Source organism: Morone saxatilis, unplaced genomic scaffold, assembly GCF_004916995.1.
Source record: "Morone saxatilis isolate NCDOM2014 unplaced genomic scaffold, NCSU_SB_2.0 Contig1, whole genome shotgun sequence".
Lineage (NCBI taxonomy): Eukaryota > Metazoa > Chordata > Actinopteri > Moronidae > Morone > Morone saxatilis.
Window position 1 is genome coordinate 19,240,840 of NW_023339651.1, and position 14,341 is coordinate 19,255,180.

The 14,341-nt window shown below is 43.1% G+C and overlaps 4 protein-coding genes across 5 annotated transcripts in view; 3 read left to right on the forward strand and 1 right to left on the reverse strand.

Moving 5' to 3' along the window:
* The window catches only part of wu:fb74b10, a 3,385-nt gene extending 1,043 nt beyond the window's left edge, over window positions 1-2,342 (forward strand). Inside the window, exons 3-5 of the mRNA XM_035665644.1 lie at window positions 525-807; window positions 1,513-1,682; window positions 1,765-2,342. Of these exons, the coding sequence (XP_035521537.1) occupies window positions 525-807; window positions 1,513-1,682; window positions 1,765-2,229 (918 nt within the window). The 3' untranslated portion in view covers window positions 2,230-2,342. The remainder of the gene's footprint in view (window positions 1-524; window positions 808-1,512; window positions 1,683-1,764) is intronic.
* A 706-nt stretch (window positions 2,343-3,048) lies between these two features.
* LOC118330900 (zinc finger protein 184-like) lies at window positions 3,049-7,791 on the reverse strand (the record flags this gene model as incomplete). The annotated part of the gene is given in 7 exon segments (XM_035665633.1): window positions 3,049-5,383; window positions 5,498-5,621; window positions 5,940-6,050; window positions 6,136-6,231; window positions 6,317-6,409; window positions 6,537-6,739; window positions 7,652-7,791. Coding segments are annotated over 7 exon segments (2,811 nt in total). The 5' UTR covers window positions 7,677-7,791.
* On the forward strand, window positions 7,779-11,179 carry mettl9 (methyltransferase like 9). Of its 2 annotated transcripts, XM_035665665.1 has the most exons (6): window positions 7,779-7,964; window positions 8,164-8,325; window positions 9,245-9,435; window positions 9,510-9,719; window positions 9,850-10,034; window positions 10,127-11,179. In XM_035665665.1, the coding sequence occupies exons 2-6, from the start codon at window positions 8,230-8,232 to the stop codon at window positions 10,354-10,356; spliced, it is 912 nt and encodes a 303-aa protein (XP_035521558.1). In that variant the 5' UTR covers window positions 7,779-7,964; window positions 8,164-8,229; the 3' UTR covers window positions 10,357-11,179. The 2 variants fall into 2 exon arrangements, with proteins under 2 accessions (XP_035521558.1, XP_035521549.1); XM_035665656.1 differs by lacking the exon at window positions 7,779-7,964 and having other exon boundaries at window positions 7,971-8,325.
* A 1,872-nt stretch (window positions 11,180-13,051) lies between these two features.
* The window catches only part of kdelr2b (KDEL endoplasmic reticulum protein retention receptor 2b), a 6,514-nt gene continuing 5,224 nt past the window's right edge, over window positions 13,052-14,341 (forward strand). Inside the window, exon 1 of the mRNA XM_035668668.1 lies at window positions 13,052-13,324. Coding sequence (XP_035524561.1) covers window positions 13,234-13,324 — 91 coding nt within the window. The 5' untranslated portion in view covers window positions 13,052-13,233. The remainder of the gene's footprint in view (window positions 13,325-14,341) is intronic.

Sequence of the window (14,341 nt, forward strand, 5' to 3'; positions counted from 1 at the left end):
CGCATCGTTTGTCAACAGTCTTCTTGTCAATTCGGCATCAATATAATCCATAAAGATAAACTTTATTACCCATTGTAGCTGCACTCTTTCAATGGGAAGAGCGCGGGAATGAAACTATCTTCACTACTAGATGCCACTAAATCTTATACAGTGGTCCTTTTAAGAGAACTTTCTTAACCCATTAAGGAACACTTAATCCTTCAGTTTATCAGAAACAGCTGTCTAAAGCTGTCAGACAAATGTAATGGAGTAAAAGGTACAATATTTGCCTCTCAGATGCAGTGGAGTATAAAGCTGCAGAAGAAGAGCTGTTTCCCCTGCTACCAGTCTAGCTTCATACATGTGTAGAGACATAGAAATAAAATGCATTCATCCAAAATATCAAACTAAAATAATATCAAACAGCTGTGAGGCCTTCACGTGTGGTTGAGATGCTCTGACAAATAGTTGACAGACAATTATTGTGAAAAGTCCAATGACCTGACTATACAGACGTCTGACCTTACACACAATCTGTGTCACAGCTCGACCAATCACCAAAAGACATGCTGACCACACAACAGGACAGCGACGACAGCGAGCCAGACAACACAGCCTTTTCCCCGGACCTGGATTCCGGCAGGTCCCACTCACCCGCAGAGAATGCTGCTGCTGTTAGGAGCACCTGGTCCGTGGAGAAGGAGGACAGCTTTTTAGAGCTGTGGCAGCAGCATGAATGTCTGTACAACCTGACCGGAGACAGATTTCACGACAGGGTGGAGAGGGAAAAGAAATGGACTGAAATCGCTACTGCTTTGGAACTTCCAGGTGAGTGCTTCCCCCTGCTTTGTATGTGGTGGGCAAATGATGCCATAAGTTTCATCAGAAATAGTTATAAATTGTTGATATTGTTTACAGCTGCAATTAATGATTATTTTTGAATCAGCTGACATGGGGATTATTTCCTAATTCATGGATTTATCTGCTAGTCTATAAAATATCTAAAATTTTTGAATAATGCCCATTGTAATTTCTTAAAGCACAAGGTGGCAGTCTTCTAGAAGTTGATAGAAAATCAAATCAGAAAATCGGTTGCACACCCCGTTTTCTTTTTTCACAAAAACAAAGAAAGGAACTCCTCGTCTTGCTGTCTGGAGGTCGCAGCCATGCACAGGGAAGAAAGTACAGCGGCCCAGAAACATGCAAAAACAGCTGTATCAGTATAGTCTGATGACTACAATGTCAACAGTTTTCATTGACTAAATCTATTCTAAATAGTTGTGACTTTTTCTCAACTAAAACTAAATAAACAGAATGGGGTTGTCAATGATAAAACATAATCTGCTTTAAACGTTTGTTAGACCTCCAAGATACACACCATGTGTTTTAGTGACTGATGTAAAAACTCCACAGCGCCCCTTTAATCCATTGCTATTATATAAAAAAAAAAGAGAAGTGCAGCTTTAATGTGAGGGTGGCTGCTTTGTTTGTAAGATACGTTACGTTACGTGTTCAATTTTTTGCGGTTTGCAGTTGGGGATGTGAAGACGAGGGCCACCACACTACGAACTCAGTATTCCAAACTGGTGAAACCGCAGGGTTCTGGGAAGAAGAAGAGGCCGCTGACATTAAGGCAGAGGAGGATCCTGAAATCCTGTGAATTCCTCAAAAAATATATCAGCCATCGCTCTTCTGAAGACAATGTGAGTGTTACATTAACATAAGCCCTGACAACTGGTGTTTAAAGTATCTACATATCATATTTACACGTAATCTGTGTTACAGCTTGGCCAGTCGATAAAAGAGGCACTGATGACACAGCAGGACAGCAGCAACAGCGAGCCAGAGAACACAGCGCCATCCCAGGACTTTGATGGTGCGGCGTCACCTTCACCCACCGAGAGCTCCTCTGTGTCACCGCTCCCCCCTCAGCCCGCCAGAAAACAGCCAAAAACCCAAAACAGAAATGACACGGAGAGGCAGAAAGTTGCGTTGTTGCAGCACATGGTGGATGTTATTCAGGAGACCAGCAGACAACCGGAGAGAGACTGCGAGGACTCGTTTGGCGTCACCGTTGCAATGGAACTGAAGAGGATACGGAACCCGGCGCTGAGGGACAGGGTCAAAAGAGAAATAATGACTATACTGTATGATGCGCTTGACTCTGAGCATGTAACTGACCCAGTCTCATACCAACCCCAGCTCATACCAAAGGAAGAATCCCACTCTATAACCGTAGTCACTCTATAACTGTAGTCTCTGACTGTAAATATGAGTTCAGAGATTTTGTTCATTGTTGCGTCCAGTTTAATTGCCTGAGTCTGAAATCAGATAGGTACATTAAAGTTGAACTGAAATTTCAACCTCAATTTTCTTTGTTAAATTAAATATTAAAGCGGCTATAGTGGATATTTTTACAATAACAATGCATAAAATGACTGTATAGCGATAGGTCCCCACAGCCTTATGGTGCTCATTGTGAAGCTGTCCGGCTGCCACTTTACTGTTTTGGTTCACTCTCCCTGTTCTCATGGCATCGTTTTTACTGAAACAACGCTAATCAACCCCACTAACACACAAATCGGACCAGTCATCAACTAACCACCAGCAGACCAAAATGATAACCCGTCATCAAACTCCTGGTAAGCAAACAAGCCAATCCTCAAATTGTCTTATGACAACATTACTGGGATTTGTTAATGTACAGTGATTACTGATCTTCAAATTTCTCATTACTGAAAAGTAATCGCATTACTGTAACATGTAATGTGTAATTTGTTATTGCCCAACACTGATATTGGAAAAATGTATTGAAGGATGTAGGATTTCTTGTAGTTGTAGATTACAACCCCTTGCTTCACCTTCCTGTTCCAATTGTGCAGGAGAAACTATGGTGGCCACAAAACACGGAAAAGCCCCTATATAGAGCAAGTATGTATTTTCTAACATTGCAGGACCCACTCCCTTTGTAGATAAAAACAAAACTCTTATTCTCATTTTCAGGAGATTATACACTAATGAGAACATACCTATTAATATTATATTCCATTTCTGCCCATAGATCCTCCTAAATGTTACACACTGCACCTTTAACAATGCGGAGACAAACACAAACAATAATGATAGCACCATAAATCGAATGGCACATTTGAGATTTCTTCCAGTAATATTTTATTTTATGGATCATGTGAAAAATTTGGTTACTTACGAAAAAACAAAACATGATATAAACCAGTTTTACAGATTTAATGAAATTTCTTCATATGAGCTTTTACAAGCTCTGGCCGACTGAAGGCCATTTCACATACTGAACATTTATGGGGTTTCTCTCCTGTGTGGGTTATTTGGTGCCTCTTCAATATACCTGTGGTTTTAAAATATTTGTCACATGTCAGACATTTATACGGCTTTTCTCCTGTATGCATCCTCATGTGTGAAGTGAGGTAATAAGACTGCACAAACCCCTTGCCACATTCTTGACACTTGAATGGCCTCTCCCCGGTGTGATAGCGAGTGTGTATCTTGAGTTCCGACGCCGATCGGAAACTCTTGCCGCACTCACTGCACGAGTACGGTCTTTCCTCTGTGTGGGTCAGATCGTGTCTCGTCAACGAGCTCGCACTTCGGAACAGTTTGCCGCAGTGGGAGCACGGGTAGCGCACGCCGGTGTGTAGTTTTGCCACGTGGAGGTCCAAGCTTCTTTTAAGCGCGTAAGCTTTTCCGCAGTGCTCGCAGCAGAACCGCTTGTCCTTGGCGCTGCTGTGACAACACAATCTGTGGATTCTGAGGGCGGCGTTGGACTTGCAACCCTTCCCGCAATCCCAGCAGAGGAATGGAGCCTCTTTTGTGTGAGTTCGGTCATGCAGCGTCAGGGCAGATGCGTAACTGAACGCTTTGGGGCACTTGGGGCATTTAAAAGGAAGCTCGCCTGTGTGGAACCTCTCGTGCCTGATCAGACCTCTCAGATCCGTGTAAGTTCGTTCACACAAGGTGCAGGAAAAAGGTCCCCTGAACTCATGGACTTCAACATAGTGCTGGTTGAGGTCCATGAAACCTTTGAAACTCTCACCACACTTAGTGCACGGACGAGGCTTGTGTCTCAGATTATGCGTTTTCAGTCTTGCCGTGTCTGGGAATGACCTGTTGCATTCCACACAATACAGTGAAGTGTCAGCAGGGTTGCGTTTATGTGTCTTTTTCGACTTAATACCCTTTGATTTCTTGTCCCTCCGTTTGTCCTGATGAGGTTTGGGGCTTTGCTCCTTTATGTCTGCTAACTGGACTTTGCTGCTGAATGGTTTGAGATCTTGCTCGGTAGGAAGAGGTACTACCTTTCCAGAATAAACCTCTGCTTGTTTCTGATTGGCTAGACATTCCTTTTCCAGACTAACAGCCAATGGTAAAGTTTGAAGCTGGCCACCAACCTCCCCCTTCTTTGGGTCTTGAGTGTTTTTGTCTTCAAGTACCTCAGAGGACCAGTTCTGAGGCTGTGGCACAGTGATTCGACACACATTTAACTCGTGTCTCTTCAGGTCGTACTGGAACTGAAAGCATTTTTTACACTGCGAACATTGGAAAGGCCGCTCTCCTGTGTGGGTCCTCTGATGCCTTCTCATATCTGACGCACGACTGTATGTCTTACCACATGTGGGACAAGTCTTGCTGGTTGACGCAACTCGAGGACCCCTCTTTGTCTGCTCATATTTGGGCGTTACTGAAGCGTTTTTCATCTTCAGACCTCGGTACTGTCTGACCGGTCTTTGGGATGCGATCACAACAGGTGCATACAGTACAGGTGACAGCACTACATTAGATACATTGATGTTTTTCACTTCTTCATCAGTTATTGTGCTGGTACTGACCTCCTTGCTCTCTTCTTTTGAGTGGTTTTTGGTCTCACTAGCACTCATGACTTTATAATCACTGTCATCTGTGGGTCTGACTAATGCCTTAACTTGCTCATCCTCTCTGATATCCATAGCTGAGTCTTCAATAGAGGGCTTATTCTCTGTGGTAACAGTTTCCTCAGCAGGAATTTCAACATTATAACCTACCTGGACCTCAACGGCACATGGGTCTACACTCATCTTATCCCCATCCAAAGACCCAACATTTGGAACAGAGTATGAGATCTCATCCTCTACTCCTTCTTCCCTGTTATCGAAGGACTGATTCTTCAAACTGGTTTCTGCTTCTCTGCTTTTTGGTACGTCACTCTCTGTCTTAACATAATCTGCCCTTTTCCCCAGCGTAGCAGTCTCCACTGTCAGTTCTTTGTTGAATGCGTCCATGTAATCAGTTAACACATTTGCTTCTAGTGGTGTTTGTTCTTGTTCTGTCAAGACTGTTGTCAAAGGTGGCAGACAGAGAGCTGAACAAATGCTGGCACCAACTGTTGGGTTATCTGAAAATTTAAATACATACAGTTACCATAAGATAAACAGCCCGGTGGCTTCACTGATATAATAGTGTGCCGTAAATCTGTAGGTTTTCCATCATGAGTGTACAGCATTCTTACCATTTTCATTTAGTTGCCGCAGATCTTTCTGATATTCCAGAAGAGATTTAAGTTCCTGGGATTGACAGAAACACTTCACACATTCGGACAGAACTGAAGGCTCATCGCTGAGCATACAGGCAACCTGCTCATGAGAAAGATCATATCAATGGAATAGTTGAACATTTTGGGAAAAATGCTTGCTTGTTTTCTTTCCAAGAGTGAGATGAGAAAATTGATATCGGTCTCATGTCATCTACGTTATAAACAGAACTGGAGTCACAATATGGTTACCCTAACTTAGTTGACTTGGCAGACTCCAAAAAATCTATTTTTACTCAAGTCCTAGTATGATTGGAGTGTAGAGTTAGCCAAATAACACAAAATTCAGTTTTCCACCATTTTGCCTATAAGTAAAATTATCAACGTCATAACCTTTGGGTCTCAAAATGTTTTCACTTACTTGTTTAAGATTAGGTACAGTGAGTAACTTGTCAAGCTGCAAGAGGAAGATTTCCACAAGCATCTTTATATCTTTAGAGTATTTGTCTCCAAATCTTGCTGGGAAAACCTCCTGAAATTAAGCAAAAGAAACGATTAAAGTTTTCAGCACAAAGGATACAAATATCTAAAAGCTTCACACAACCACAGATACAGACCTGGAAGAAGTGCTGCCTCTCCTCCTGGTCTTTAATTAGCGTGTGAATAAGACCAAGCAGGTTAGGTGAAGACGATCCATCCTCTGAATCACTTATCTGTGATAAAGGGCAAAGGTTAAGTTCTGGCTGCCAATTATTTGAAACCATGCAGTTTCCATGCATGAAATAAAGATAAATGTACCTCTGTGTTCCATAGTGAAGTGACTATATCCAGATGTGGCTGAATTGTCTCAAGGTCTATTGTCTGCTCTGGGCGACACAACTCCAGTGTCAGCTAAAACCAAGAAAAAATTGTAACTGTGGCAAATTTCAGCCTTACATGAAGAGCCAGCATTTTAAGTTGTAGCGTCTCTAAAATACTGCACTTAATAGCTCAATATTCTTGCTTCTATACACAGTACCTGGACCCGGAGGCCAAGGCTCAGCAAACACCTCTGTCTCCGATTAAGAAGCTCCGGGACTATCTCTGTGACTGCTGTCACAAAGTCATCCAGCAGCCCGTAATTGGCCACAACTTTCTGCTGGACAGTTTCCCAGATTGCTGCAGAGACCAGCCGAAGTGGTGGGACCAGGAGGCGCAGACAGGACAGGGGCAGAGGGGGCTCTAGATAACGAGAGACCTGAGTCGTTTACAGAGTAGTGATGCAGGTAATATAGAAAAGAAGATCCAGGGTCAATGTACTTTGCAGGATTTTAGTTTGGAAATGAACAGAAAACTGCTAATTTTTATTTATAAAAATAGAAAACGGGTTGTTTCCCGATTTTTGGTTTTCTCATTTCAAAACAAAATCTGTTGTCTGCAAAGTACACTGACCATCCAGGAAAAACAAGCTTTGAAAAATAGGCAAGCAGGAGAATAGACCTTCTTCACAGCAACCACTTTGACATGAAATAGTAGAGTAAACACAGGTGTTCTGAATGATACTAATTATGAAAACAGCAATTTATTTTAGTTTGGTGGTAACTCAAAAGCTTGCTACAGCCTTCAATGTAATGTGGAAGAAAATCATCCAAATGACACAAACCAAACCTAACTTTTTCTTAAAATAGATCTTGTTAATCTCAGTATGCATGCCGAATTGTAGAGCCGTTGTAGACAGTCCTTTGGTTTTATCTCAAGGGTCATGTAAATCTCAAAAATGCAATGATGCCTTAATTTGACGGATTGAGAACAGAGTTGGGCATGTCATGTTTAAATCAGATATAGACCCCTGGGTGACGTTAGAGTAAGCCGTAACACCGTCCTGCGACAGGCCTGCGCAACACAAAACCAACGCTAATGGCAACAACTGACTCATGCACTCAACCCGGGAAGAAAGATGATGCAATACATCGTTTAAATGTTACGTTTTTCGTTCAATACGATAACCGTGGGCTATAAAACACTGAACATTTCACACGCAATGTAAAGTCTGCGGGGTGTTTGAGAGGTTATGGAACGAGGCCACAGCGATGATGTCACATCACATGATAAAAAAAATAAATTAGAAGTATTTCGGCGAAACATAAGTGCTACCTGTCTTCTGAGAAATGTGGCGCATGTTTGGGCTTCAGCAGTTACTCTCCTCGGCAAAATAAATGGCAATAAACAAACGGCGAAGTTGCAGTTAAAGCCAAGCAGCGGAGAAGCATTTGGACATTTCCGGGGACACGTTTAGCGGTAACTCAGGAAGTGCACACAATGCGGATGTAAGTCTTTGTTGTCATAATGGGCAGAGAGCACACAGGAGAAACACTAGCTGGATAGTTGGAAGAAAAGACAATGGATTCACAATACTAAGATGGCGAGTAAATAGCAGCTGGCTTTCTTAAATCCGCCGCACCCTCAGGTTTGTTTGTGTGTTGTCTTGGAACTGGAGACATGCACTGGCGTGTTGGTTTACAATTGGCTGCCATTACCTTCTTCTTTCTCTTCATCTAATATTAACTAACTCCTCAGTGCTATCCACTGGCCAGTCTGTTCGCGACTGCAACCGCTGTCTGTCGGCTTTCCTACTCAGGGTTGTTGTCATTATGTGTCATCTACAGCTGAGGACATTGATTTTTGTAGCGTGGGTGCTGGGCTACATCGCCTTTCTGCTCTCCATCAGGAGGATGTGGACGGGGAAGTACGTCCGTAGTCCACTCGTCCGGTCACTGTTTATGAACATGGTGAGCGAGAGCGAAGCGGCCGCGGCTGAGACGCAAGAGGTAAGAATTATGAATCAGTTATTCATCATTATCAGTCCTGTAGATGGACACTAACCACAGTCAATGCACACGTGAAGACTAGACTCGTATGTGTGCACCTTCTCCAATTAGCAAGCTACAGAAGTTAGATTAGTCTCATTTTTAAATGGACTTTTGCAAACAAAGGGGTTGATTACTGCCCTGCTTTAGCATTATTATTATTATTATTATTATTATTATTATTGTTATTATTATTTATTTTAACACCTTCATGTAGTTGTGTCTGTTTTGAGAGTTCTTCTCTAATTTGAACACATTTTAGTTGAGTTGAGTCTCATTTGAACACGAACCCTGGATGAATGGACTTCTGATAGACAAATCCCAGATTTTTCCAGTCATAATGCACTCCTGGTGAAACCACCATCAAAGGACAGCTCATTTGAAGAGTTTCAGGGCTACAGATACTTACAGATAATAAATAAATAAATTAATAAACTGGCATTCAATCATAGCCATGTCTTGGAAAACTACAAGAAAGGCTAGAATAGCCACAGCATCTCTGTAGGATAGGTACTGAGTGCCAAAATATCAACAAAAATACAGGACAATGTAACTGGACTGTGAATTTGTGGCTCCTTTTTAAGGTTATATTTGTGACATTAATAAACATTCACGTGGATAAACAAGTATCATTCAAGGATGTCTTACAGAGTAGTCCAATAAAATATGAAAAACACATTTCCTAACGTATACATATTCAAAAAACAGTTTTTCTAAATATATATATATATATATATATCAAGTACAGCTATCATGCCATGTGTACATATTTACAGTAGTTTTAAAGGTGTTGAGGATCTGATCCAGGTTTCCTGCTGTAAAAGGTTCTTCAGCTCTCTTCAGTTTTAACCGTTCTTTTCCTTTTCCGCTGTGACTCCAGTGGTACCAGTGCTGTCCGGACCTGCTCGGAGAATCAGTGCAACCCCTGTTTGTCCAAAGCCATCTGGACTCCGACACCAAGGCTTTTCTCAAACGGAGCGTGGAGAAGTCTGGCTGGCTGTTCACCCAGCTCTACCACTCTTTCGTATCAACGGTCCTCGGCCCTCTGGTCTCCCGCACTTCCATCAACGGGTGAGTAGTGCAGAGACATATCTGTCTCCGTCTCGCCTGTTGCGTATCTCCCTCTGACGTGTTCTCTGTCTCAGGTTTCTGGGTCGTGGCTCCATGTTTGTGTTTTCCGCGGAGCAGTTCCAGCAGCTGCTCCGGATCGGCCCAGAGTGGAGGGCTGAGAGGCTACTGGACCTCGGAGCTGGGGATGGAGGCGTCACAGAGGTGATGGGGGCCCATTTCAGAGAGGTCTACGCAACTGAGGTCTCATTACCCATGAAATGGCATCTTCAAAGGAGGAATTACAAGTGAGAAATATATTATGCTGGATTTACCATGTGAGAAATGATGGTATGCATTGTACAAAACAGGCAGACTGTAAAAATTATAATTTAAGTAACGTATTACCATCTGAAAATCTTGTGTTTTCATGCTCAGGGTGCTAGGGATAGATGAGTGGCAGCAGACTGGTTTCCAGTACGATGTGGTCAGCTGTCTGAACCTGCTGGACCGCTGCGACGATCCTCTGCACCTCCTGCGGGACATCCGGCGATCGCTGGTTCCCAACACCGGGAGACTCATCCTGGCTGCGGTGCTTCCCTTCCAGCCTTACGTGGAAATCGGTCAGTCGGGGATATTGCCATACTTTACATGATATCATTTTAAACTTCCTATGTGATCCAAATAAAAACATTCTGTCTGTATTTGTTCTCAGGAGGAAGATGGCAGCGTCCCAAAGAACACCTGAAAGTAAAAGGAAAAACTTGGGAGGAGCAAGTAACTGAACTGTCCAATGAGGTTTTCCGAAGGGCGGGGTTTGAGGTGGAGGCTGTGACCCGGTTGCCATACCTCTGTGAAGGGGACATGTATAACGATTACTACGTTCTCGATGATGCAGTTTTTGTTCTCAAGGCCTCAGAAGATAGTTCAGAGCCTGCACACTGAATTCCAAATGCATCATGGGACTGTCGGAGGCCCTTATTTTGCTGTATCTTGTTTGTTTACTCCGGGCAGGATTTTAATGCAATTCTCATAAGCTTCATTCATAAAACGCAGTACTTTGACTTGTTTAGAAGTGGTGAGTCAGGTGTGAAGCTCAGGTACTGTAGTTCCTACATTTACCAGCCATCGTGTGTGACCGTGATACCTCCTACTTTTTAAGCAAAAAATAACTGGATAGCAGTTTGCCTGTATTGAAACTCCACTGAAGATCAAATTTTGTAAGACATATCAATATGTTGTAGGTGTTTGTTATGTAGTCTGTTGTTTGTGGGGAATGTTTACTGTTAGTTTCATCATTCTGTAATATCAGTGGGAATAATCATGGTTGAATCTTTGTTGATTTTGTAATTTGTTCTGTGCCTAATGCAAAGGACCAGTGTACGCACACACACTTGATTTAATCCCTCTGGATTGGGTTTGTTGTATTTTAAAGGTGCTATCAGTGATATTCTTTTGTTACAATAAGTGTTGAATAGCTCCACATTCTGACAGCCATCACTTTGTCCAGTCAGTATCATGGGTCTCCCAGTCCCTACTTTCTGCAGGAAATGGATAATACATTTTCTATCACCTGTTCCCACTTTATCCAATCAAGAGAGAGAACTCCACAAAGAGGCGGTCCTAAAGGGCAGGCAGCAGAATTTGGCTGCGTTTCATTAGTAGTTCCACTTCCCCTCGTTCACTTACCCTCAGCCCTTGGTATGACGTAACAGCATACGTCGCACGGAGGCCAACTTGGACCGCGGAGGGAAAGTGGGCGGGAGGAGCGGGGGAAGTTAAAGAAACGCACATTGCCCTCGGAGTCAGTAGTCAAAGGTCAACCCAAAATGAAAAATTCACTTACAGCTTCCTTTTAATTTAAAAAAAATCTGTTATCAGTGATGATAGAAAGTAATAACGAGGCCTTCATTAAAGCTAGCCTACGAAAAATTATGTGAAAACCCAATGGCTCAAGTGAACTTTAATTGATTCCATGTTTAAAGCTTATTTTGATAATGTTTAAATCTGCAAATTTATTGATATTTTGTGACACCTAGGGGGCCTAACTCTGCCACTACGTTCCCACATGCTAGTTGCTAACTGTATCTCCAGTGTGTTCGTCTCTATGTTCCACATTACATAACATGTATAATTTGACCATTGTATATGAAAAACACTGATTAGTGCAGCTTTAATGCCAAAACAAGTTTAACTGATAGAGCAAAAAGCCATAAAAGCTGACAAACTGATGTCAGCAAATATCTAGTAAGTTTTTCTAACATTACCGCTGTATGGCTGCTTGGCAGTACAACCAAGTCATGCTGTAGCCTCAAAATCCCCTTAACATTGAATTAAGAAGTGTTGATTATTGGTTTTTGAAATTCAACTTTTTATTGTAAGAGAGCGTTGCGTTATTTGTTACTTTCTAAAGTTACATGGTCTCATGTCAAATGTTACTTGCACAACGACTATTCAAAACTGTGCACAATAATGCAATATTTGTATTGGAGGAGTGTCTGAGAGTATAATCTGGGTTCCAGAAATAAAAAATTATAACATTATTTTCCTGCACTTCTCAGGTGTTATTTAATGTATGAATGAATTGGTGTAATTAGTATATGTATATATAACCAAGTGGCTGGAATAGTGTACAGGAACATCTGTACCCAGATGAATAGAAACCCAAATCCAACAATGGGCCGCACCACAGAAGGGTGGCTGAGAAACAACAGGCCAAGGTGCCGTGTGGGACCTCAGCTTTCCAGACTGACAAACAGGTCCTGGCCAACAACCAGAACAGTAAGTGGTGGTAAGACAAGGAGCAGAAGAAAGCGGTGGTGAATAGATGTGGCCAATGAACCAGCAGACGCCAACATCAGAAAAAACGGACACCGAAATAGTTGAAAAGTACGAAGGGTTGAAAGAAACAGCGGAGCAGATGTGGAAAAGTCAGGCAAAGGCGTGACCCCGTGGTTATGAGGAGCACTCGGGGCAGTGACCCCCAAACTGGGGGAGTGGCTCCAACAGATCCCAGGAACAACATCAGAAGCCTCAGTCCAGAAGAGCGCCAGTCCTAAGAACAGCTAAGAATACTGCGCCAGAACCCTCAAGCTCCCAGGCCTCTGGGTAGAGGACCCAGCTGAGTGATGACACAGATACCAACCGCCAAGAGGGTGAGAGGGAAGGTTTTTATATATATAAATATAATAACTTCAATGGAGCTCAACCCAACTTGCAACTGAAAAAACTCAATGGTGTGTATTCTGTGAGTGTTTCCTGCTGCTGATAGGAGTTTCTCATGCTATACAAATGACACATTTGCAAAATAAACCACAAACCAATGAGTCAGAAGTAAACTAGTGGTTCCCTGAAGAAGCATTTCTACACTTTTGTGATAAAACATGAGTTATGTTTTAGTTGGATGAAAGTATTACTCTGTCAAGTATTTTCTCCACATAGCTGGGTTGAAGTTCCTGGTGCATTTCCTTGTACATGGCAACTCGAAGCTGAAAGAAGAATGTCTGATTTCCTATCTTATCCGCGGAGCTTGGAGGCAGCATTCGTATAGTATAATTTATGCAAATTGAGCATCTCGCTGTTCTGATTGGCTGAGCGTCCGGCCGTTTCCCGTCTTGCATTGGATACTGTTGTCTTGGCCACGTCCCCAAGCCACGTCGCGCTTTGCTCGCCATTTTCCCATCTTCTGAAGCCAGAATCATTCTATTCTAGTGTCACGGTGTCATTCAACACTGTCAGGTCATAAATTACTTGTTACCGGGGACGAGCTGAGCTCTTTATAGAGTCTTAAATCGCTTTGCTTCTGCTGGCGCTCCCACAAACATGAACGTTTTCAGGCTAACCGGCGATCTCTCCCACCTAGCAGCCATCATCATCCTGCTGCTAAAAATATGGAAAACCAGGTCTTGTGCCGGTGAGTAGCCGTACACCTTTACTTACAGGTTGCATGACCCCCCTGACCTGCACAAAATGTGCCCTGTTATGTAAATATACAGTTGAACCGGAGGAAAAGGGTCTCTGCTGTGTAACTTCTGTAGTTGGAGCTCATTAGCCTCTTCTTGGCTAACGATAGCTAGCTGGCTAGTAGCTAGTTAGTCATCCCTGAGACTGTCACTGTGAGAATAATATACTATATCAACTGTATGCGACCTGAAACTTGCGAAATGATAAAGGAAAGTCCAGCTAGCAGCAGCTGTCTTGCTGGCCAGCAAGCCTTGACAGTGCAGTGGGTCCCGCAGTAACGCAACGTAGGGGACAAGGGGACCTGAGGGCCACAGCTGTTAGTTTGACATATTGGGGCCTCGTCATTTCAGTTGTTGGAGGAAACCGTGGTAAGTTCACGACCCACGCTGCCCACCTGTTTATCCTTACGTTAGCTACGTTAGCCAAGTGTGACCTTTCTGACGTGGCAGCACTGAGTCCTCACATGTCGAGATGGAGTCAGGGGGTGCGTTCATGCCTTTGCATTCTCCATGGGGATAGTTGATTGCTGTGTTATCATGATGGAACTTTGCTGTGTTTCCCTGCTCGTCCAGGGGTCAAAGGTCTGCGCTCTATCGCTGCAAGACAGGCAGTCATCAGAGTTATGTCATTACTGCTGTTTGCTTGAGATTAAACCGACCGCTCAAGTCAATCATGTTCAAGCTTTAAGATTCGGAACAGTCGCGTATCAGTATCAGAGTTGAACCATCTGCAGCTGTATATCTGCTGTGTTATAACTCACAGTGCTGGGCTAAGGATAGGGTAATGATAATGTAGTGATCACTGATCGCAGCCCCCCTCCTAGTGTGACAGTGGGTGTGACTGAGGGGAACGTGTTGTCACTTGCCAGCTCACCAGATAAACAGAGGTTCGGTTCTCACCTGGCATTAACGAGTACTTGGTTGATCCGATCACACGTTTAGTACAGGTGGGAATGCACGCGAGCTGC

Excerpts from the sequence above, each read along its gene's own strand:
- mettl9 (XM_035665656.1), top strand. The coding sequence starts at position 8,149 with ATGTGTCATCTACAGCTGAGGACATTGATTTTTGTAGCGTGGGTGCTG. Across the intron at positions 8,326-9,244 it reads CCGCGGCTGAGACGCAAGAG|TGGTACCAGTGCTGTCCGGA; the intron begins GTAAGAATTATG and ends CTGTGACTCCAG. Across the intron at positions 9,436-9,509 it reads TCCCGCACTTCCATCAACGG|GTTTCTGGGTCGTGGCTCCA; the intron begins GTGAGTAGTGCA and ends TCTCTGTCTCAG.